Below are 24374 nucleotides of genomic sequence, written 5' to 3'. Positions count from 1 at the left end.
AGTTGTGCAGTATGATTTAAAATTTATTTTTAGGAAGAGACTGCGGCACAAACTTTCAATCTTCCTTCAATGGGAATCATAGCAGAATAATCGGAGAATAACAACAGTGTTCTAATGTTTCCTCCTTTCTCAGCTGTTAGCATCATGTACTGATAGAACTATTTGTTCCAGTTACAACAATTGCCCAACAGTTATAAAAATTTTTTTAAAATCCTTTTAAGATAGAATTTCTGGGCTAAAAAATGAACATACTTCAGGTTACACAGCAAGTCACAAGCATTTAGGTTTGGGTTATGTTTATTTGTTCCTTTTTGGATCTTTTGGGGGAGGGAAGAGGATGAGAACCAATAATACAGAAACTTAGTATCTAAATTGGTAAATGCAAATAAATTTCCAGAAATAATTCTACATGCTATATTCTGAACCTATGGAAATCATGCTGGCTTGAGAAATTACAAATTTAATAAAAATGTACAATAAAAATAAAGATGAAAATTCAACATCCATCTTACTGTTGTCTACAGCTTTAACTTTTACAGTCATGTTTGTAACTCAGTTATTTCCATGCAGAGATTTCTAATCTTAAATTTTAAACAAATTAAACATAGAATTTAAGACTTCTTGGAGCATTTCCAAAATCAGCTTTGAAATGAATTCTAAATTGTTCAAAGGTTTATTTAATGGGAAGTTAAGCATCACTAAAATGTACCAATTCCTATATATAGTGAATGCTCTTTTCAAAACAAGCCAATTCTAAAGACAAGTAAATGGGAAAGCATTAGGACAAGGTGATTTTCATTTTACACAATTAACTATAGTGCCAGACATGAAGTTAGCTTCAAAATGCCCCAAATTCATTTTAAAGTCACAATGAAACTATAAAATTAAAATAAATACAGAAAAATCTTACATCTGCTAAAATAAATAATGTATCTGAACACTTTACTATGGAAAATGCATACCAGAAAGTTACAAGTACTGACAGCTTTTCAAACAGGGAACAACTGCTAGTACAGTGATGCTGGCTAAGTTCACGTCCATGCTGTGAAGCACTGAAGGTGGCTCAAGGTCAGCCACTCATTGCCGTTACCTTGAGGTAGATAACACATGCGTACCATGTTCTGCATTCATTTGCTGGTTTTGCTGGCATCACATGTTTAAGAAAAATTTAAGCTATCAGAAAATGTCTAATGTACTGCTGGGGAAAAACAAACGCACTTTACTGCTTGGACTTAAACACTTTTAATTTGATTTTAAATGAATTTGTAAAAATCTCATGCAAATATATTTCAACCGTGTATTTGCTAAAATGGAAACCATTCCATTTGCAAAACAAGTAGACTGTGCTTGGTGGATATTCTAATTTCACCAATTAAATATGTCCACTTGGTCTAGTGCATTATCACACCGTTTCATAGTCACAATTTTCTGCATTAATTTTTTTTTGTAATGTACATATTTAAACCGTGTGCAAATGACATAAGTTTACAAAAAAATTAAAATGCAATGTCAAAATAATTTGACGTGTAAAAATAGTAAACCATTCAAACCAAAAGGAGCACAGTTTGAACTTACAAAAATAAGATTCCAGACTTAAGAAAACGAGACAAATGCACATAGTAAAGTATACAAAACAAATGTCTGCTGAGTGTTCTATTCAGTTCAAATGTTTCAAGATGCTACTATAGGTCTTATGAGGAATCTGAGGAGACAGCTTTGCAGCGGCAGGTGCTAAAGTGGTCTGAATCGCTTTAGATTTCAGTGGTGAACTGACAGGATTGTCAAACTGGGGAATACCAATGGACTCCAACTGCTTGCTGAATGGGATCTCCCCATTTCTGCTCACCTCTTTCACACACTCTTCACTAATTCTTTCCCCCAGTTTCCTGTCACTTGCCGGCTCAGATTCTGCGATTTCTACCTCATCTTTTTTGTTGAATAACTTGTCTAAATAACTAGTGAATGTACTTTTTTCTAGCTGCTCATCCTTCCTGTTGTCCCAACAAACATCTTCATCTAGATGAATTAGAAAACTTTCCTCCTCACCATCGCTTCCGTCAATTGCAAACTGGCAATCCCATGGATTCTGACTTTGGTATTCCAGTTGAGCCAAATTGGCCATCCCTTTCTCCTCCTTCTCCTGACTGACAGACTTGCAATTTGACATTGAACTTTTCAGGTCCAACTGAGATACTGAACTGTTCAAGTCATTCAGCTTATCTATATCACAAGCCTCTGGCTGCAAACTAAGCTTGATGGTGCTTGCCATGAAAGAATCAAAGTCAAACCCCCGAATCTTCTCTTTGCCCTTCTCAGCAATCTGTTGTGTTGCCTCTACCAAAGCTAACTGTGCCTTCACTAGTCCATTCTTTTCACACTTTGATTTGCCTTTTTTATCTGGCTTATCTCTGCTTTGCTCTTTCCAGTTAGATAGGTCTATAATAAGTTTGGGCTCATAGTAATGATTCACTTCACTGTCCCTCCACACCAAGTTATCCAAGTAGGATGGTGACCCCACTTTATAATTACAGGTGTGGCCACATTCTAGATCACAGTATTTGTTTTCATGGTGATCTGAATGTGGCCAAGAATGTTCAGTGGAAAAGTTCAAGTCAAATGCAGGATCCTCCAAATACTTTTCACGTTCTCCATCTAAATACTTGCGAGGGTCCACTTGTACCTCATCTTCTTCAGTCATGTCAGACATTGCTCGTGGATCTCGTTGGACATCATCTGCCTCAAAGTTACTGTGCAAAGGCCAGTCATGGTCTGACAATTCACTTTCATGGTATCTGAAATAAACAATTCAAGCAATGGATATTCATGACATCAGGCATAAGTTCAATACCTTAGAATGATTCCAAAATTGAATCATCTTGCCGAAATACCACAGAGCACTTTAACTTACATTAATACATTGCATGCGTGATTTTAAAAATTAAAATATCCAAAGACATAAGTTGGAAACTCAACTTCATTTTGGATCTAACTCTTCCTGGACAAAGGGTACAAATGATCCTTTCTTGGACACCCGTTAAAATCAGGAAGTCTGAATTCGGTTGAACACAGAACTAGCAATTCAAGATTTAGCACTAGTGGATCAACTTAAGAAATGCAATTCATTCTACCTGAGCAGCAAACAAGGGCAATAATGTTATCATAATGAAATACAGGGGGAATCTTTATGCCGTTTGAGGGAACAGGACAAACTAGTAAGCACAAAATTCAAGGAGGAAACAAAAACTTCAAGGATGTTTGAGTCCTTGCCATAAAGCAGGCATATCATTAACCTTAGGAGTTTGTTACCCAGCAAGCAGTGGAAACTGGGTCATTGAATATAATCAAAGTGGAGTCATAACAACTTCTTGATTCACAATAGAGTCAAGGCTTATGGAGGGAGGCAAGTAACTCAAGTTAAGGCTGCAGTCAGAACAACCACATCCTTGTTGAATGGTAGAACAGGTCTGAGCAGTCAAATGATCTATGCCAGCTCCTATTTCCCCCATTATGCTCTTCATCTATAAGGGGAAATACTTTCCAATGGTGCAGAGAAACACTCATACACCTAAAGCTAAAGACAATAAAGCTACCTGTTTTGCTTATATCCAAAAGTAACCCAAAAGTCTAATTATTGGATGCGATTTATCAAAAATACCACCTTAGGAACAATATTTTACCAAACACAAAATAAACAATGTAATAGAAATGAATTAATTACCTATCCCAGTTGTAAATATGGCTGTGACTTTCATCCATTAGCAAAATATCATCAACTTCGTCCTCAATGTGAAAGGGGTGGGCAGATGTGGGTTCATCCGAAGGGAAGGAATAAATACTCATGTACGGATGGGCCAATGCTTCAGCTGCTGTCAGTCTGTCCATTGGATTGAAGGTCAAAATTTGTTCCAGAAAATCCAATGCTAAGTTTCAAAAGAAAAATAAATTTTTATAGAAGCCTTTCAACTTTTCCTTACATTCCAACTCAGCAAAATTATCCCATTAATCTCCTGTCTGAACACTAACAAATAATTGGAACATCCAATATTCCCAACACTAATAACAGCAGGAAGCCAATCTCTCTCTGAACTTCAATCTAATTCTAAATGAATGTTAAAATGGAAGTATGGATTGAACTTTCAGGTTTCCCCTCCTTTCTGTTTTGGACCCCCAGTGCAGCCAAAATAGGAAACTAAGTAATGGATTATGTTACAGCCACCTTTCCAGCTCATTTAAATAATACAATTTAGAAAATAATTTATTTTGTACTAATGTAATCAACTAAACTTCTGAAATAAATCCAAATTAGTTCAAACAGAATACAAAATTAAGACAAGGAGTTACAGATCATTACGCACCTTCAACACAGACACCGGGGAGTAGCTGTGGCAATGGATTGTGAGGTTCTGTCATGTCATTTTGTATATAAACTGGAATCACACCCAATAACTCCTGAAGATCTTCCTCATGGATTACAGGGATGGAATTAAGAATCAACTGCATTTGCTCCAGCTCATGAGCACCTAAACCAAGTTTTAAAAAATACTTGAATATTTGAAGGAATAAAATATTAACAAGCTCATCAGAATATGAATTCCACAAGTATAGGTATCAAGATTAAAGGAATTACAAGAATCAAATAGCTTTGAACCATTTCATTAAATTTTACAATATGAAATACCTCAGCTCTACAAATGAAGTGTTGCACAAAACAAACACTTAAATCACTAACATCAGCATTTGGGATAAGCTTCACTGAAACACTGATTTTCTTATTTTTCTTTAAAGAAAAGTAATTGATTACTACACAACAAAGCAGTTTAGTGCTGCCTAAAATATTGTGACTAAAAACTGTCACACTAACTTAGCAACACTGACCTGCAAAAAGCGTTTTCCCAGTCAGCATTTCAGCAAAGATGCAGCCAGCGGCCCACATGTCAATGGCTTTGGTGTAGTTGTTGGGGGAGAGGAGGAGACGTGGAGATCTGTACCACTTAGTAACCAGTCCTTCAGACAGATAACCCTAGAAAAACAAGTTATACTATTTTTTCCCTTCAAAAGAATAATAAGCCATTTATATTCCAAAATAGAAAAACAATCTATACATGTGCCACTTAAATGCATTTGGCTGGTTTACAGATCATCTTTATTATCCACTCCTATAAAATGTTAGTTAAGACATGAAGCAGTCTGGAAATTGATTTTCTGGAAACTGTTCACATTTTACAAGATATCCCATGATTCACTTGATCAAACTTGTTGGGAATATGCTTACATTATTGGTCCATCACAAATATTTTTAAAAAGTGTAAATTACCAGCAAGCATCGCAAGCTTTTTTTTATTCCATAGTCATGAATGAACAGTTCAGTGGTGTGAGATTCTCTTTCAGAAACACTATGATATGAAAAGAATGGTGCTATACAATCCTACAATTATATGCTGTTCCTTCATAACTTGAACTATAAAAAAATTCAAATTTTTGCTTATGTACGTGACAGAATACTTGTTACACTTAATTAAAATGTAAATGACCAGAAAATTAATTCTGGACACCATTCTGACAACTGAAAAATGCTTAATATTCAAATTTTAAAAATGCACAACTTGAAAGATGTAGAATAATTGTGGTTTTACCCTTTTGTTCTCAAGGCTTTTACACAATTTTATCTAATTACAAAGAAACATATTGAAATCTCCAGTTGAAGAATTAGCTACCAACAAGTGATGCCTAGAGAACATATTGACACCTTCTAGCTGCAATTTAAAATAGTGCAATGCAAGTCAAAATTAAGTGTACTTTACCATCCAATTAAGTTCTCTATTATTCATATTAAATCCATATTACCACTTATCTTTCACATCGTTCTCTTTAAATTCACCTCATTTACCTATTTCTACTAATATGCATTTGCTTCCTTGCTGAAGACCTAAGAATCTAGCAATATTTGGTTGTTTAACAATCCACCTATTAGTATCTAGGAAGAGACGAAAATTCAAGGTTGAGCTACTGTGTACAACAATTATCCTTCACTGTTCTGGTCAGTAACTATAAACACTGACTTTTCAGCTATCCCTAAAACAGGTTTATATGCTTCACTCAAGATCCCACAAACTGAAGAATTGTATCCAAGTGATAATGAAGCTATTAGAAGTAAATGAAAACCTAAAAAGTTTGTAAAGATGCTATTAGGGGAGGAATGACGGTGGGGAAGCAAGCTTGGACAGCAATACTCCTGTGCTTAATTTATTTACTTGACTGCACAAAATTTTCTTTGGCTCTGTTGCAAATGAAAGATAAAACTAATTATCAAGAAGCTGGACTTACTCATTTCTATATTCCAATCATCCATCACAACCACTCTACTGTAACTGTATGTACTATATATATGGGCCAGAATATACCATTTCCCCCATCACCAAAACTAGAGACATGTGCAAGGAAACCTTGTAGGTGGCTTGCTTCCTGACCTCCAATAGTCTCTCCTAGTAAAGTACCAAGTGAACTAAGGTACAACATATACAAGACCTACAGGATTCTAGAACTTTTATGTCTTATAGCAGAGATCAAAAACTGACTGTAATTGGAGAATCAAGGAGAGACTTTCTGGCTTTAGCACTCAACATTCCTGCATCAATGCTCTCCTGATCAGTATCAGTACACAGCTGCAACTATGCCTCCAGCCGATATTAACCACAAATACTGGGTGTTCTGGTTTTGGCACAAATGTAGCTGAATGGCTTTGCTCATTGGAACAGCTTTTGCTCCAAGCTTTACAGCAAAAAGTCTACATAAGGAACATAAAAGGCTGCATACACTGGTATTCAAACCAAAACAAAAATTTCTGAAACGCTCAGCATGCCAGATCAGCAATTTCGGCTTCAAGTGAACGTACGTCAAATGAGAAAAGGCAGGGCTGGGCTGTGAATAGCAGAACGAGCACTCACCATCCAGGTTCACACATGAAGAATGGCCGTTTCAGAGCTACTGGAGGGCCACTGCTTGTGGAACCATATCCTGGCACAAACTGCTGCCTTCAGGAAGGGAAGGGAGAGAGGTCTGGAGAAAACAAAGGGACCCTTGTACGTGGAATGTTTAGGAAAAAAATTAGCCACATGGAAAATCTGTGCATTATCAACATTTACTGAAAAAAAATTATATTCAGGTGCACATTTAAATTGTTACAATACATAATTAGTCACCCTAATGTAGCAATATGCCAAGAAATGCGAGTTTATGGCACCCTCTATTGCGTACCAATAAATTACTGGAATCTTCAGGAACAGAACTAATTGAGAGTTGGCAATTTGTTTCTTTTTTTAGAGAAAAAAAAATCAGTCAAGGAACCTATTAAAACTAAAGTACAATGAACCAATGTACTCAACCAATGGCTCAATGAAGTTAGCCTGGAAATTGGGAACTATATCTTCTAGTCTGTGCTGTTAGCTGATCTCAGCCATAGGAATGTTGCATAGTTGCACAGAGAGGTGTCCTTGCCCCTGATTAGATAGAAGTTTTAAAAAATTCCATGTTTCCCACTAGATTGCTACCCAACATCCCTTACTGCAGTCACTAACAATTAAGGGCTGAAATCAGACTCAGCAGTAATCTTTTCACATGCTATCAAGGCTCAAGTGAGCAACGTTCACTCTGGAAGGCACGACTAAAGTATTGTCCAAGAGACAGTACTCCTCTGCAGCAAACTGGTAGAAGAAGTTAGGAACTAGTTTGCAATTATGGGTAGGCACGTTGCACTGTAATAAAGTGACCATTTTCTTTTTAGAAAGTTAGTGACATAAGTTATTTCAATGGTACACTCTGGTTACACAAGCATTTAAACAAACATGGAACAAGCCACCAATGAGTGCAACAGTCAAAAGAATATGAAAACTACAAACGCATTTGGGGTCTAGAAGTTTAAAGTTAAATAAATAACATTGCAACCAAAATGATTTGTCACAAGGTAAAAAACAAACTGCAAATTTTAGGAATATTTGAAAGAAAGAAGCTACTTCATTAATAATAAAACTATATGCGCCTTCATAGTGACAAGTTGAAATACAAGAGCTCAGAAATCAACAAATGTAAAAGTATACAGACTTACAATGAATAAAAGAAACAAAAAATGCTGATATTTCTACCTTATGAATTCATTTCGAGCAAAATAATGAAGACATGAAAAGAATATAAATACCAATCTACAGGGAAGTAGACTATAAAAGCTTCTGATTTACAAAGTAGGAAAACTAGTTATATTGACACCAGTTGAAGTGTGTAATGTGTCTCAAATATCATCACCCTACAAAACACCACTTCTTGTAAAAGCCACTTAGTTATTTATAAAAATGTTTTTAAAAAAAAAGACCCATGCAACAATAAATCAAACCAGTCTAATGGATAGTGTATGCTGGTTTTGACAAACAATGCTTGTGTTAAAGTTTACATTCCATTTTTTAATGTATTCTTTGGTTTGAAGCACTTTTTAGTGTTTAAGGGGCAAGTAGGCATGCACATTCATTCATCTGAAGTGGCAGTAGATCAGTAAGTTAAAGTTTAATTGAACCTTGATTTACTAGATCTCAAGACAATGTTATATTCTAGTAGATAATTAAAAAACAGGAATGTACAAAATATTAGAAACACACAGTTCAGTCAGGTTATATCATTTGTATGTATATGTTTAATGAAGAGCATACATATTTTTTTCTCCAGGCTCTGTAACGCATCCATTTAAATACCTTTAGCTCAAAAAAACCCTGAAAATAAAATGAGCCTCAAGAAAAATAATATTTTATTGAATAAACAATAAAACTGTGGATGCTCCAGATCAGAAACAAAAACAGAAGCTGCTAGAAAAGTTCAGCAGGTCTAGCAGCATCTGTGAAGAGAAATCAGAATTAACGCTTCAGGTCTGATGACCCTTCCTCAGAACTCAGTTTGAGTTCTGTTTTTGTAACATTTTATTGAACTTAGTGGTAAACTGAACATGTTTTAATAATTCGAGAGAGAGATTATTGACAAGTATTAATCTATCAGGCCTGATGTACTACCTTTAGGTTGGGGAACTGTTGTGAAAAATTGTGAAACCCTTTACTATTACGTGGATTTTTCCAAATATTTATTTTGTTGTACAGAGCTTATCTTGGAGAAGGGGAAAGCACTTGAGTTTAAGTAAACCTGGTGAGGTATTTAAATTTGGAGAGATACCAGAGATGAGCTTCACCCAGTAGTTAATGCCACCTCTTCCTTCTTGATCATTCCCAAGAAAAGGTCAATAATACGTCAGAAAAAAAATGCAAACATAAATCTTCAGTTGTAAGCAAAATATTAGTTAAAAGAAAGCTCCCTTTGTTTATTGAAAAGATAGTTGCAAACTAAAAAAATTTAAAAGAGGCTATTTATTGAACTAAAATGTGCAAGGCTTGAAATTGGATTTTCAACTGTAAAAACAGGATTTTATTTTAAAATGAAAAAGTTAGAAATGCCAAAAAAAGTCATTACATTTATGGGAAACTGAACAAGGCAACACATGAAAAAAAAATGAACTGAACAGCTGAAAAGGGTTCCAAATTTAGGAGCAGGTATTGTCCTAATTAAAAAACATTCCAAGTATGTTTTGTCTGCATGTAATAATTTTAGTTCACACCTTGTGGTAATCAAAATAGGTGATAATTCAAACCATGACCCACAGAGGAAATAAAAACTAATTTAAAACAACTTTGACAATGCAAGTAACTCAAAGCTAGTTACAAACCAAGCTGCAAAACACACTAAAATTGAACTAAATGATCAAATATAAAAGGTCATGGTTCACATCACTGAAGCTTCACGTATCTGAGGTCAAACATCTATAGAATTAGTTTTTGCACAGCACTAGTTCAATTATTAGCTTTTGACAATAACTGGCATTTTCCTTTTCTCCAATTCAAAAAGGTGAATTATGTTTACATTGAGCACTAGGAATAATATTTCATGCATTCTGCAGCATTACAAACTAATACTGGTATAAGATACACAGAGCAAAGGTTGATCTTGTGCACAACGTTACCAGGGACTTTTACCCCAAAATTCCAATCTCTGTAAGTGCCACCCACTCACTTGTGACTCACTGTGGTGAAAACAAATAGGACAGCACACCAATGAAAGTGGTTGTTCAGTTCCTTGTGTGCACACATGAACCTGTGAGGTCAAACCTACCATCTCACCAGAGAGTGGTGAGCCATAGAATTTGTTACCACAGAAAGCAGTTGAGGCCAACACATTGTATGATTTCAAGGAGTTGAATATAGTACTTGGGGCTAAAGGGATCAAAGAATATAGAGGGAAAAATGGGAATGAGCTGAATGATCAGCTATGATCATACTGACTAGTGCAGCAGGCTCAAAGGCCAAATAGCTTCCTGTGGCCCCTATTTTGTATATGTGAAGGCAAGATTGGAGAAAACACAGTCTCCATACTGGCAGTTCTGCAACGGCAAGATGATGTGAGTAAGTGGATTTCAGTTCCTCAAAACTACTGTTCACATGTAAAATAACCCCCTAGTGTATGGCTAAAAACTGGTCTTAGAAACTTAACATCTGTATAAATATTAATGATAGGTATTTCACTGAAAACCCTGCCACTGAGGGATAAGCAACTTATGGCTAGATGCATGTTTCTGTCATTACAGAACATTTAGACGACTTCCAGGATATTTTGTGGTATATGATTTATCATTCATTCAATTAAAACCTGGCTCCTTAGATAGCAAATTACTGTTTACAGTACTGAGATGATTACATTTAGTAACCTTTCCACAGTGACTCAAAATTAAGTGACCACTGAAAACCAAGGTCGTAACCCTTCAATACTATATCTTAAACTGACATATAGCAAAACACAGATGAACAGATTTTTAAAAACAGATTTGGTGAAGAAGGGTTTGGGGTGTATGCTGTGCTATTTCCCCAAGAGTCAGCATTGGCACCACTTTCATGTTTTGATATTTATCTATCTTGGATATACAGGACATGCTTTTAAGTTTGCAGTTAACAACAACTTGGAAATGCAGTAAGCAGGTGTCAGCAGATCATAGACTAGTGAAACGGTCAGACATAAGGCAGATAAGATGAATAAAAAAATGAGGTAATTATTTTCAGCAGGAAAACAGAGGAAATAATGAATTAAATGGTATGGTTTTAAGCATTTGGAACAGAGTAACCTGGTTAGGCATGCACACAAACCTTCGATGATGGAAAAACAGGTCAAGAGACAGATTTTTTAAAAATGCAAAACCCTTGGCTTTATCTAGAGGTAGTTAAATAAACCTTTGTAAAACACTGGATAGACCTCCACTTCTGTATTCAATTCTAGACAGAATTCACAAAGGATGTCATGGCTTTGGAAAAGATGCGGAAGCAAACTACCATGGATAAGGGACTTCAGTTATATGGAAAGGCTGCAACAAAGGGTTGCCCTCTTTGAGCAGAGAAGACAAGCAGAAGATTAGACAGATGTTCAAAATCATAAAGGATTTTGATTGAATAATTATTAAGGAGTCAGTGCCTAAAGAATATGAATTTAAAGCAACTAAAGAACAAGAGGCAACTTGAGACAATTTTTAAAAGAAATATATAATTTTTGGCAATCTGCATGCAGTGACAATGGAAATAGAATCACCAGTAACTTTCCAAAGAGAACTGCATAAATAATAGAAAGGGGTAAAATGGATACTATGAGGAAGGGAGGGAGAGTGTAACTTGTAGGATAGCAATTATATCTGTATATAATTGGACAAATCGCATCCCGTAATGTTTCATTCTAAAATTCCCCTGAAATCTTTCCATCATGGCTGAAAAGAAACAATGCAGTCAAAGATTTTATGCCCATCAAAATGGTTTATATTTACGTAGTATTAACTGTTGGGATATGTTGCTCCCTGGCAAATGCATGAAAAGAAGCTTCCAGACATTCAATCTGTACACATGGAACAGATGCTAACCTTGTGATAGATGTCAACATTCTGGTGCCTTAATTTCCAAAGGGACTACAAAATGGGAAACCAACAAGGTCACTGCATGATACTGCTGCCATTACGAAACTACACCAGAATGCAATCTGCGTACTACACACTGGAATCAAATCTGCAGTGGAAAACGTAAATCTTGAAAATATTATACATCTATATTTTGTGTGAATGGGCCAGTAGGGAAATTCAAACATTGACCACAGAAGCTCTGATCTTGGGTTTTGAAAGAATCTTCAAATATTAACAACCCATTGACTCCAGCAAACTCCAGAAAGTAGTGGTCAAGTAAATATAAATAGATTTGTAATCTTGTAAATATTTCAAGAATGAATTAGATATCAATATTATTTGTATTATTTAGCTGTGTAGACTAATTGTCTATCACTTGTCAAGATTTTAATACTATGAGCAGATTTTAGAATAGGCATATTTTATTTTCTAAGATTTAGAATAACCTGACTGGAAACTTGAAGTGCCAATTCAATTAATGCTACAAATGCCTATTAACCATTGTTTTAAAAGCAAAAATATAATCTTCTGAATTGACTACAGCTTCCAAACTTTTTGCATTATGGGAAAACATTATTATGGGCAGAGAGAGAAAGCTTTACACTCATAGGAAAGGCAAGGTATGATCACAGCAATTAGGGACAACTCAATATAATAGCAAACAGAAAAAATTATAAAAAGACATTTGATTTGCTTACAAGATAGAAGTTGCACAAATGATTAACAACAAAAGAAAGGCTGTCATCAGAAATTAGGCAGGAGACAGATCTTTCAGCAGGTAGTTGATGCAACGACAAACATTACTAATGATATAGGGTATTGAAGAGGAAATGTTTTAATTCCGAAATTGCCATTCCTTTGTCAAAAGATGTATACTAAACCACAAACACAATCTATTAGCTATAATATATGTAACAATATCTGAAGACAGGTCGATGACTATAATTTACAAATTCCTACAGGACTAATACAACTGCAACATGACATTTTTTAAATCCTCCATTCAAAAGTTCACTACTTTAAAACAGTTTTGTTGCACTAAAATAGTACAAGAATTATAACAATTATTGTAATATAGCTAAGCAATTGAGGTCACTTAATTAGTCTTTACACTCCATGAAATTCTTATTAGAAAATGCTAGCATATGTGCCTCATGAACAAGCGGCACACTACTCAATCCTGCCCATGCCATATTATACCCTTGCGAAATGTTTTCTCAAAAGAGCTGAACAATGACACTCAACACTACTAATGGCATGTCTATCTTATTCGTTCATGGGAAATAAATTAAAACTTACTTTGTGAGAATAATGGGGATCCATGATGCGTGCCAGACCAAAATCCCCTATTTTCAGCACCAGATCCTCAGTGTTAATGAAGAGGTTAGCCGGTTTGAGATCTCTGTGCAGAACATTAGCTGAATGGATGTATTTCAGCCCACGAAGCAGCTGGTACATGAAGAGCCTAGCATGCTCTTCTGAGAATGGACCCTGTTCCAACAGCTTTGCTAGATCGGTCTCCATGTACTCCTGAACAATGTATACTGCATTCAGTTCTGTGATCGCACCCACATCATCAGACATCGGTATCCCACTTGGACCCAAAATCTCAAACACCTTCACTATGTTATCATTGTCAAGTCGTCGGATGATTTTGATCTCTCGCAAGGCATGTTTGACACTCTGTGGATCACTCAGGACAATTTTCTTGACAGCCACTCGCTTGTCACAGTCATTGTCCACAGCAGAGAAAACCAGGCCATTGCCACCATACCCGAGTGGCTTCAAGTCCATATACCGAGCACCCAAATCAAAACCATGAATGTTCATTAAACTTCCAAACTTTTCTGCCATGTCGATAACCCTCAAGCTTTCCTCTTCTATCAGATGGGCAATCCTATGTCAAAACTAAACTAGTGAAAAATCAGCTTCCACAACAGAGAGCAAGCCAACTTTAACCTTTTCGCAACTTCAAGATATTTTCTCTTTGAAATGTATGTGCCATCTATCCTAGCTGAACAAGTTCAGCTCTGTTCCCAGTTGAATCCCTCTTTCAAGAATGAACAACCTGAAGAATAGAAATTCTCTCTGACCTAGGTCAGTAAATGTTAGGCTAATTCAAACAAGGGCATCCCTGCAGACATTAAAAATTAAACTAAAGTTTGATTGCAACGGAATGAACTTCGACAGACAGATGCATCCAAACTACTGCTGTAAACAGGCTAACATTTAACAAGGTGTGTGACAATACATATATGTGTTATAAACCTCTACTGACATCCTCCTCATAGTGCAGATACATTCAGTGTAAGACTGGTCCTGAGCAGCGTCATTCTACAGTGCTGATTAGCACTATTTTTTTCTTTCCTTTTAATTATAATCTGGACAAGTAATTAACTTGTGGCAGCTTTCTATCCCTAAAAGATGGCTTCCGTTAATGATCAGGTGGCTCAAGCTCACCGCAGTCACAATCAAAGCTATCATCCATTTTATATTTGGACAACCTATAAAACAAAAAGAGAAAGAAATATTAAGTCAATGATCCAAAGACTTTGTATTAAAACAATAAATGTATTGTATGACTAGGACTCTTATACGGACAGAATATGTTTTTGTTCAGTTTTCCATATAATGCACCTTTGTATTGAGGGAAAAGTAAATAACTGTGATACATTGGCAGTGTTTTGCAGACTTGCATGGCATATAGGTGCTAATCTTCTCAATATTTTCCAATGAGTGCTTCTCCCCTGTTTTTCTGGCTATATGACCCATAGTGGTTCAAACTGTGACAGCAATTGTCTGGTAATATCAACAATTGGTACAAATCAGAGTATAACCGTCATTTTAATTTAAGACGGAGTAATGAATTACAAACTTTAAGATTAGGGGGTTTAATAAATTACAAGAAAAAGAAAACTAATTTTAAAAGTTTCAAGGTTACAGTACATAAAAGTGATCTTCTGACACTTGACTGTTAATTTTTGGAACTTTTGGTATTTAATTCCAATTTCTAACAGATTAGGGTAGAATTTGCACCAATATGTTCTTCATAATCTTCACAATAACTTGTATATACATTCATATCAACATTTATTACACAGAAACTTAGAGCAAAAATTGGGTTGAACAGAATGCCTTCATATCATACTTGTATAGTCACATTAGTAAATTAGGTACATTAAAATGGAAATGTGTTCAATAAAACACAGTATAGAAATGTTTACAAAATACTTGAACAGCCCATCTGTGGAGAAACTATTCTTATAGTAGATATACAAAAAATCTCAAACCATTTGTGAAATGAAAATATTTATATTGGAATTTGAATTTTTTTTAAAAAATTGTTACAAGTAGAAAATTCATCTGCATCCCTTCTCCAGGAGAATCTTTGGCAATCAAAAAATAATATTGTATCTATCTATATGCTTCCAGATGTTTACAGCACTGGCTCTGTACATTCACTACTGACTGTTTGGAGACAACAGGAAGTCTTAAGAAAAACACGTGTGGTGAAGCAAAAATAAAAGTGGTGTTATTTCAGGGAGATTTGCTATTTAATTGCTGCTTATGAGTTTCAAGATGATTGCCTTGAAGACCTGGACACAAAATTGATTCCATTTGCAACACAGGCACACACTCCATGTGCAAGAATAAAATAATATTTTTTAAAATCAATCTTAATTAGAATTTACAAGTTATGATGCTCAAATTTAACATTAAGTTATTTTTAGATAAATAAAGTGAACTGCGAGATTTCTAAACTCCAGATGTGTTTTTTGCACACCATGCATATTAATGGATAAAGTAATGTGAGCTATTTTACAACTGAGACTAGTATTTAAATTAAGTCTCCCCTCCAACCTCCTCCTTCCCTTTCCTCCCCCCTGCTCCACCACCATTATCAGGTATATTATCCTAATGGAATAAACTTAACTGAGCACAAAATAAATCTTTCAGCTCCTATGGGCTAAATATTAAGCATGGTAGACAAATTACCCAACTCTCCCAGTCTGGATTTAATACATGACAGAACCAGTGGTTCTTATAAAAAGGGATAAGCAAGTAAACACATCTATTAATTGCACTTCATTTCTGAAGCAAAAATTAGATCTAGAATGAGCTCTCTCTAAACTCTATCCATGAATGCACCCATCATGAATGAACATTTAATGAACAGCCACACACCAAAAACAATGTATGGATTTTAACAAGGTTTCAGGGGATTAAAGAAGAAAGGAACTTTGTGAATAGATTTAAATCATAATGCTACAGCATAGAACACCATGAAAATTTAAAGAGAACGACACAAGGAAAACACTATGGGGCTAGAGCTGGCTCTGTGTGCACAACAAAGTTCAACCAATAACATAGCCAATGCCACACCCACTCTGTCAATATCAAAAACACTGTAAAGAAGTTCAACTTCATTAGAATATACAAGAATGCAAAAAAGTTTCAGTGCTCCATAAACTTTTCAATTATCATAAACAAGGGCAGTATGTACTAGAGAACACTACCATCTGCAAGTTCCCCTTTAAGGCATACTATCCTGACTCAACCATAATCACAGTCACGCACAGTTGGTTGAGTCAAAATTCTGGAACATCCCCTACTAACAGCACTATGGATGTACTGACACTATATTGACTATTTGTTCAAGATAGTGTCTCACGGTCACCTTCTCAAGGGCAATAAATGCTGGTTGTTTGTCGGCAATGTGCACATCACTCAAAAGACTCAAAGTGTTTGTTCACCTGTGTGATTTTGCCCACTGATTCACAAGATATGAACCCATGTGACTGGAATGTAAAATATATTTGTACTGAGCAACATGATAGGAGAGAGTATAGGGGAAGCAATCACATTAATCTACAGAACTTTACACCAGACAGTATCCTTCAGAATAAACTTCACTTTGAAGGGCATTCCTCAAATTATCAAATCTTATTTCCCCCTCAGTTACTTTTCATATTCTGCACAGATCAAAACAAATTAGAAAACAATTTTGTCCATAATCTCAACATTATTTGTAAAATATGCTTCACCCATGTAAAAATAATTGCTCAGTTCCATTAAAGATGTAATCTGAAAGGCAGATGTGCATCAGAGTCAACATAATGCAGCAGACTAGGTAGATTTAAAACTCTTGATTCACAGAAATGGAAATCCCACTCTCTGCCATACCACAGCAAATGCAGAAACCATCTGTTTGTGACAAAGGGAGGGTAGCGTAACTAAAAGCTCTGTATCTAGGCACTGCTTATTTACTAATAGAACTGTAGCAGGGGAGGAATTATTTGCCTATCTTCCGAGCTAAAGCACGAAGTACAAGGCAAAAGAGGAAATCAGATTCAAATGAATTCAGAATTCTTATAATCTTCAACATTTAACATAAATAGTAAAACTGAACTGAAAACTGATACTTTAAAAGTCCCACAATTTATTCAAAATCCCAAATTGAAGCTGTGCAGAAAGGGTCAATATTGAAGAAAAAAAACCAAGCATTTCATGCAAGATTGGGGCTGCACAGTGGCTCAGTGGTTGGTACTGCTGCCTCACAGCGGCAGGGACATGGGTTCGTGAGTTTGCACATTCTTCCCGTGTCTGTGTGAGTTTCCTGCGGGTGCTCTGGTTTCCTCCCGCAATCCAAAGATATGCAGGTCAGGTGAATTGACCATGCTAAATTGCCCATAGTAATGGGTGCATTAGTCAGGAGTAAATGTAGGGGGGTGGCTCTGGGTGGGTTGCTCTTTGGAGGGTCGGTGTGGACTTGTTGGGCTAAAGGGTTTGTTTCTATACTGTAGGGAATCTAAAGTACAGGAAAAATTCCAATGGTGTTCCTGCATATGTTCCTCCACTCCAAATAACATTAATCCAAAAACATTAGTATAAAAAGAACTTCCAAAGCTACTATAAAAACTCTGTACAATCATTAGGCCTTTTCACACATATTTTAGCTTCCTGCAATCAGCCAGGCCTGCAATTGCTGGATGTGGGGAATGAAACTGGACACAGCAACACCACCATTAGGATTAATGAATTCTCAACACTAACAGACAGATCACATTTTTATAATGTTTCAGGTGCATTTGGTCAGGATCCTAATGTCAAGATAGCACTGAGACAGGATTATTATATTCATGGGAAATGTTGGAAATGCTCAATATGGGCTGTAACAATGGGGAAGGGGGGGGCTCGGGGTGAAAACAGAGAAGAGAAAGGGTTAATGGTTCTGGCTGACCTTGCATTTACCATAAATGTTAACTGTTTCACTCCACACATCACCTAAGAGTTGAGTTCTTCCAGCTGTTTGTTTTTGTTTCAAATTTCCAGCATCTGAAGTATTATCATTTTGATTATAATCATGGTTTCATGTTTAAAAGCTTTTTGAATGGGAGAAGAAAATTTCCAATAAATAAATGCTCTTCACAACTCAACAGAACAATAAAAGCATTCACTTGGACTTAACAGCAACCTAGCATAGTATCGTTTCACCTTTAATAAAGGGATTTAATTTTCATTTTCTTAAAAATGCATTTAATAACTCACAGGCCTCCTTTTTCACTGACTATCTACTGATCACAATTTGGCAAAGAATGACAATATTCCAAACCATCATTCATTGGGGACTTGAGGTCTTCTGCAATGCTTTAAATGAGCCTCTCTCGTGTTATTTATTTTGTTACCATGTTCCTCATACATGGGTCATTTAGAACTTTATTATACTAATTTTTAAATAAAGTCACAGTTGGCTGCCACTGAAAATATTTCCATTTAATGTAAATTTAATACACAACTTCTACTTCAAAAGTAAATTTTGGGAAATATAGTAGCCTATTAAATCCCATTTTCCTTCTCTATCTCTTCCCCATTACATTGTATTCAAAGATTTTTTAGCAGTTCAAAGTATGCAACAATGTGCCCTGTCAAGCGTTACAAGAGTTCATGCCTCGCATTTCCTACTTTAGCTATTTTAATTTTGTGACATGATCTATACTAAACGAAATTTACTGGAAAGAAAGTACTTAAATATTTCCGTAATTTTAAACCATTATCTGCCGAGGCGTTCACTTCTTTCACATTTAAGGCGCGGAAGCATAATATGATTACAAAATGGAATTTCCCCTCACATCACTGCGACTAGCTTATTGATACAGCGTATGCAATACTTGGTGTACTAACGTCAGTCAGCACTTTTAACTTTGGAGAATAAGATCGTTCTCCCCGTGTCTGCGTGGGTTTCCTCCGGGTGCTCCCGTTTCCTCCCACAGTCCAAAGATGTGCGGTTCAGGTGAATTGGCCATGCTAAATTGCCCGTAGTATTAGGTAAGGGGTAAATGAAGGGGTATGGGTGGGTTGCGCTTCGGCGGGTCGGTGTGGACTTGTTGGTCCGAAGGGCCTGTTTCCACACTGTAAGTAATCTAATCTAATCCAGGACTGCTAACCATGTGCTTAATTTCTTCTGTATCCGCGTACAAATTACAAAAACAAAATCCAAACATTCATTCAACATCTGACTGAAGGCTGCAAACTTCGAACACGGTACTCTAAAAACATACGCGCTTTCCAATCCATCGCCATCAGCACACAGACACACAGGTTGCAGAAGCACAAGAGGGGAATGTAGATTAACAACTTGGTTCCACTCCCCCCTCCCCCCGCAATCGACCCACCACCTGTAATTAAACATGAATTCGCGCTCTAAAATCTTGATTTCAAAATCAAATCAGACCAACTTTCGTAACCCACTAATCCGTTCCATACACAATGTCTGAATAGCACATGCTGTCCACTGATATTTAGTACGGAGATTCATAGGATCGGACTGTTAACTCAAATAAGAATACTAACTTGGAAATGTCCAGAGGCGGAAAGTAACTTGCGGAAAAAAAATCTCCGGGAGGGAAATTTATCACATGATCGACGAACGTAACAAAATTTCTTTCCATTGAGGGAGATAAAATGCAATAGCGCAGGGTAATCTCAACACGATAGTAATTCCGCGAATTGTTCGTAAAGAAAGTCGCCAATGATTTCGCGCACAGTCAAGGCTAATATGGGCCGCTACCTCTGATCACTACCACACTTTAGAACTCCAAGGTCCTAGGTTTAACCAATTTACATGTTTCAAAGCAGGTAGGTGACACATGTCTGTGGAACATGACACATCCGAATTGCAGCCTGGACTGGCCACTCAACCCAGCATTAGCGTCACAGGAAAATAACCCGCAACTTTTGTTAAGAGGGGAAAAAAAATCCACATGAGTCACATGAAAATGAGCCACGTCGCCTCCTGTGAGCAAGCCGACTGGTTGACGTTTCATGGCCCTGGAACTATTACTCACTGTCTGAAGGCTTTAATTTTACTTATGGGCGAGGGGTACGCAAAGGAAACCAGTTTAAACTCCTTCCCAATCAAAAGATAAAATGGTGATCGATTGAGAAAGCCCGATGGGGTCAGTGCTAAGGCCGGACAAGTTCTTGAGAGGTCAGGTCACCGAAAAGCGTCAAGAAAAACGGAAAATAAACCAAGATAATTTATTATAAGGAAGGGGAATTTTAAAAAAAGACAATACCGTAAAATATTCATTGATTAAATCAAAACTCTTTATACATGTTTTCAACAAAAAGTGTTGCGAGAAGTGACATGAATTCGATAAAGAGGGGAATTTGTGGTCCTAATGAAGCCCCTTGTTGGAGCCTCACCGCGTGTTGCCGAACAATGAGAGAGACTCAAGTGATCCGGAGGAGCTTGTGGCGGGGCACGGACACACAATGCGGTCCGTCTTACAGGAAAAGTGTTGGAAAATGGGATTAAATAGAGAGTGAGGCTCGATGACCAGCTCGGACACGAAGGGTCTTATTGCCAGGTTTTTTAAAAAAAATACTAAATGACCCGCAGAGGAATCTGTCAAGAGTTTTCACCTTGTCTGGCTCTGCTCACTCACTGCGGTTTCCCAGCAGCACAATGTGTGTGTTGTTTTAAGGAGGGGACCAGGCTCCTCTTCCTTCGGCCCCCCCCACCTTGACCAGCACACTGACGGTCAACCAAACACACACGACCACCGACCAAACTTGCTGGCGGCCCCCACCAGGTCCCGCCCTCGCCCGCTCATTGGGCGGGGCGGCCCGTCCATCGCGGCCGGCTCCGTCCCCGATTGGTCGACGTCGCCGTCAATCACCGTCCCCCCCACCACCGGCGACTGGGGCTTTTCTTTCAAACCCTGTGTGTGTGGGGGGAGGGGTAGAGGGGAGTTCGAGAGTTTTTTTTGGTGGGGGGCGACACAGAGAGAGGTGGGGGTGGGGATAATCCTTGTCCGGTGAAGCCGGTCCTCTGAGCGGGGACGGTGGGGGGAGGGAAGGAGGGAGACGGTATCTCCTCCTCTCAGTCAGACAAAGGAGGAACGCGGCCTACAGACCCCCCCGCGACCACCAACCCCCCCCCCCCTTCCCCCAAACCTTCTCCACCTACACATTTCAAACAAAATCCAGCCCCTGGGGGGGAAATCGGTCACAACTTACCCGGCGTCCCAAAAACATGAGGAAAGCTTCGATCGCGACGCCGCTACTCGGTCCCAGTCACTCCGCCGCCGGAGAAGGCGCAGCAACCGAGACCCACCATCCAGCGCGCGGCCTCCCGACAGGCCCCGCGCACCCAGCCGGCCCGGCGGGAAATTCAAACCCGCCTCCGAGCCGCGCCTCGCCTACATATGATCCTGCAGCACTCAGCAACCCGAAACGGTAACTCTTGCTTTCTCTCCGTGGATGCTGCCAGAGTTTTCTCAACAATTTCCCTCTTTGCTCTTTTTTTAAAAAAAATACCCTACATCTTCTCCTCCTCGCCCTCCCACTTCTAATAAATCCACGCGATTTTAAAAAAAGCATACGGGGCAACTGTGATCCCGGACTCTACACTTTTAAATCTGCCGGTGATGAGTTTCACCAGCACGTTCCATTCCTCACCAGCCCCCCCGCGCAAATACACAATCAAAGGCATGGCAACAACAGGTAATTGAAGTTCATTAAAATATTCTGATTAATCAATGCCCTCCCAGTATAGTATCGCCTTGATGTACAACCAAGGTGCTGGAAGAAGATAAAAAGAACAATTACTGGAGGAATTCAACAGGTCTGGCAGCATCTGTGGACAGAAGTTTTAAAGAAGGGTCACTAGACTTGGAACCTTAACTCTGCTTTCTCTCCACAGGTACTGTCAGACCTGCTGAAAACCCTCCAGCAATCACTGTTTTTGTTTCATACCTCAATGAAGCCAAATCGAGAGAGGATGGGTTAAATTTTCAAATTGACAGCAAAGATTTAAAATTTATTTTTAAATGCTGGCAGATGCAGACGTACTTTTTGTTTACTTAATTACAGATCCATCTGCCTCTCACCTTCTGTGGTTGCAGTCGCACTTGTTATTTGGCCTGACTCGCGCATATGTTCAAATTTTGCTTTACTGTTCACTTAATCTATGAAGTTCACGTCAAACTTCCAGATGGAAGCAACTATATGATGCGTCCCGTGCCTGATTCACATCATACGCAAAAATGATGAAATAACACGGATTACCATGGTAACTAGAGATACAATGAAGTGACCAAACAATGAATTAAACTGATATTATTTTGTACTTGCATAGTAATCTGACACGATGTTCGTAACGTTGCCCGTGGTAGATTGTGCGCAAGTTATTTTAACCATTGATAGCACGGGAACAGTATCCGAAGCAGCGGATCTGAAATATTAACGTTCAGTCGCATCTTTAAATACCTATGCATATGACGTGGAATCCTACTGCCTCCAAGTGTTGTGTATGAATTTGTTTCATTTCGTTTGGAAATTAGGTCGCCTGATTGCAAGGTAATATTCCGCATTGCCGGAGCGAATGCAGTTATATTTGAATTATTGTATTAAATGGGAAAATCCTTACATATGAGAGAAAAGCCGCTACAATCCAACTCTATATTAGAGCGTATACATATCTAAAAATGGCCATATGAAGGTCAAGACATCTTTGGCGCACCCATTAATTTGATTTCTATTCCGTTAAGAAGCATTTTTACAACAGTTCGACTATGCCATGATCTACGTATTACTGGGCATAGCAAAAAAGGGGGAAGGTAGATAGGTTAGCATTTTGTTGGTGGAAAATAGCTGCGTGCAACTGAAAAAAAATTGTGATAGGTCAGTTACGTTTATTAATGATTTAAACTCAATCCGAGGGAAAACGTTCTGTCCTCCTTTGAACATGCTCAGTTCATATTGGAGTTTCCACTTTTATACATGAAAACAAAGCGCGATTATACAGCGCGTCAAACTTCTAAACAATATTACCGTTTCCACTTGACAAGACACCGGTTTTACATCACACCAGTCAACGGCACAACAGTAACAATTAACTTAATTCTAATTGACTTACGAACAATTTTAGTCGCTTTTCAAGAAGGGAGGTAAATGTAGCCATTGCAGTCGGTGTAAACACGTAATGCACTTGCACCATTCTGCCAAGAGCGAGCATATCCGAGAGACAGCTGGTGGGAGATCTTTGTGTTTCTCAATCATATACAAAATAACGTCAAAACTGGCAAGTTTTTTCATGAAACAGCTTACCATTTTTTTAAGGCGCTTGACAGCGGTTAGGTCAAAGACCGTGTTGTATGTGCTAAAGTTTATCAGACAACCCGGCAAAAGACTCCTCGTTCTCAAGAATCGAGCGCTCACTAATCATTTAATTTGGGTGCATTCATTTACTACAAGTCAAAGTCACTGTCAGTGGCCGGTGTGAAAGCCGAATTTAAATTGCGTTTGCGGCGGTTGTTGCCGGTTTTTACAGTATCGGAGGCGGCGCTTGTATCAGTTTCAGTGTCAATGTCATTGTCAGTGTCAGCCCTGCAGTGACGCATCGAGCTCGTAAACAGAGAGCCCTGCCCACTGCTCCCCGTCTCACACACAATCACCCATCGCCTGCAAAAAAAACACAAAACACCACAGCACCGAGACAGAAACGCTTGTGTTTTGCCTGTCCCGGGATTTGTTTTGTAAACCGCTAAAGAAGAGGGAGGGAGGGGGGAGGGGAGAGGGTATTTCGACCTCAGACACCAGCTGGTCAGCACTTGCCCCTACAAGGTAATTCAAACTTCAGGCTTGGGGATGCTCGGTGGGATGTGGCAGAAGGGAGGAGGGTTGTGGAGTGGGGGGGGAGGTGGTAGAGAGAGAGAGAGGTGCAGGTCAATGACCCCACCTGTCAAAACACGGACAGATTCATTTCGTGTTTGTGGGTCATGTGCCGTAAGTGTGATCATTCCAAAGCTCGATGTACGGAATTATTGACATGTCCCGATCAGATTTCATGGGGGGT

The 24374-nt window shown here is 38.0% G+C and overlaps 1 protein-coding gene across 3 annotated transcripts; it reads right to left on the bottom strand.

The window, feature by feature from the left end:
* Positions 1–279: 279 nt before the first annotated feature.
* Positions 280–23824, bottom strand: mapk6 (mitogen-activated protein kinase 6). 3 transcript variants are annotated; one of them, XM_060853201.1, is made up of 6 exons: positions 23627–23824; positions 13313–14517; positions 4876–5020; positions 4356–4520; positions 3719–3920; positions 280–2792 (listed from the first exon to the last, which is right to left on the bottom strand). In XM_060853201.1, exons 2-6 carry the CDS (start codon positions 13865–13867, stop codon positions 1658–1660), a joined length of 2202 nt encoding a protein of 733 aa, XP_060709184.1. In that variant the 5' UTR covers positions 13868–14517; positions 23627–23824; the 3' UTR covers positions 280–1657. The 3 variants fall into 3 exon arrangements, with proteins under 3 accessions (XP_060709184.1, XP_060709185.1, XP_060709186.1); XM_060853202.1 differs by lacking the exon at positions 23627–23824 and adding an exon at positions 21536–21631; XM_060853203.1 differs by lacking the exon at positions 23627–23824 and adding an exon at positions 20939–21013.
* Between the last annotated feature and the right edge of the window lie 550 nt (positions 23825–24374).

This window comes from Hemiscyllium ocellatum, chromosome 39, assembly GCF_020745735.1.
Source record: "Hemiscyllium ocellatum isolate sHemOce1 chromosome 39, sHemOce1.pat.X.cur, whole genome shotgun sequence".
Classification (NCBI taxonomy): domain Eukaryota; kingdom Metazoa; phylum Chordata; class Chondrichthyes; order Orectolobiformes; family Hemiscylliidae; genus Hemiscyllium; species Hemiscyllium ocellatum.
Note: the sequence above shows the minus strand (reverse complement) of the source record. Positions and strands in the feature narration are given on the sequence as shown.

Excerpts from the sequence above, each read along its gene's own strand:
- mapk6 (XM_060853201.1), bottom strand. The coding sequence starts at position 13,867 with ATGGCAGAAAAGTTTGGAAGTTTAATGAACATTCATGGTTTTGATTTG. Across the intron at positions 5,021-13,312 it reads ATCCCCATTATTCTCACAAA|GGTTATCTGTCTGAAGGACT; the intron begins GTAAGTTTTAAT and ends TTGTTTTTCTAG. Across the intron at positions 4,521-4,875 it reads TGGGAAAACGCTTTTTGCAG|GTGCTCATGAGCTGGAGCAA; the intron begins GTCAGTGTTGCT and ends AACTTGGTTTAG.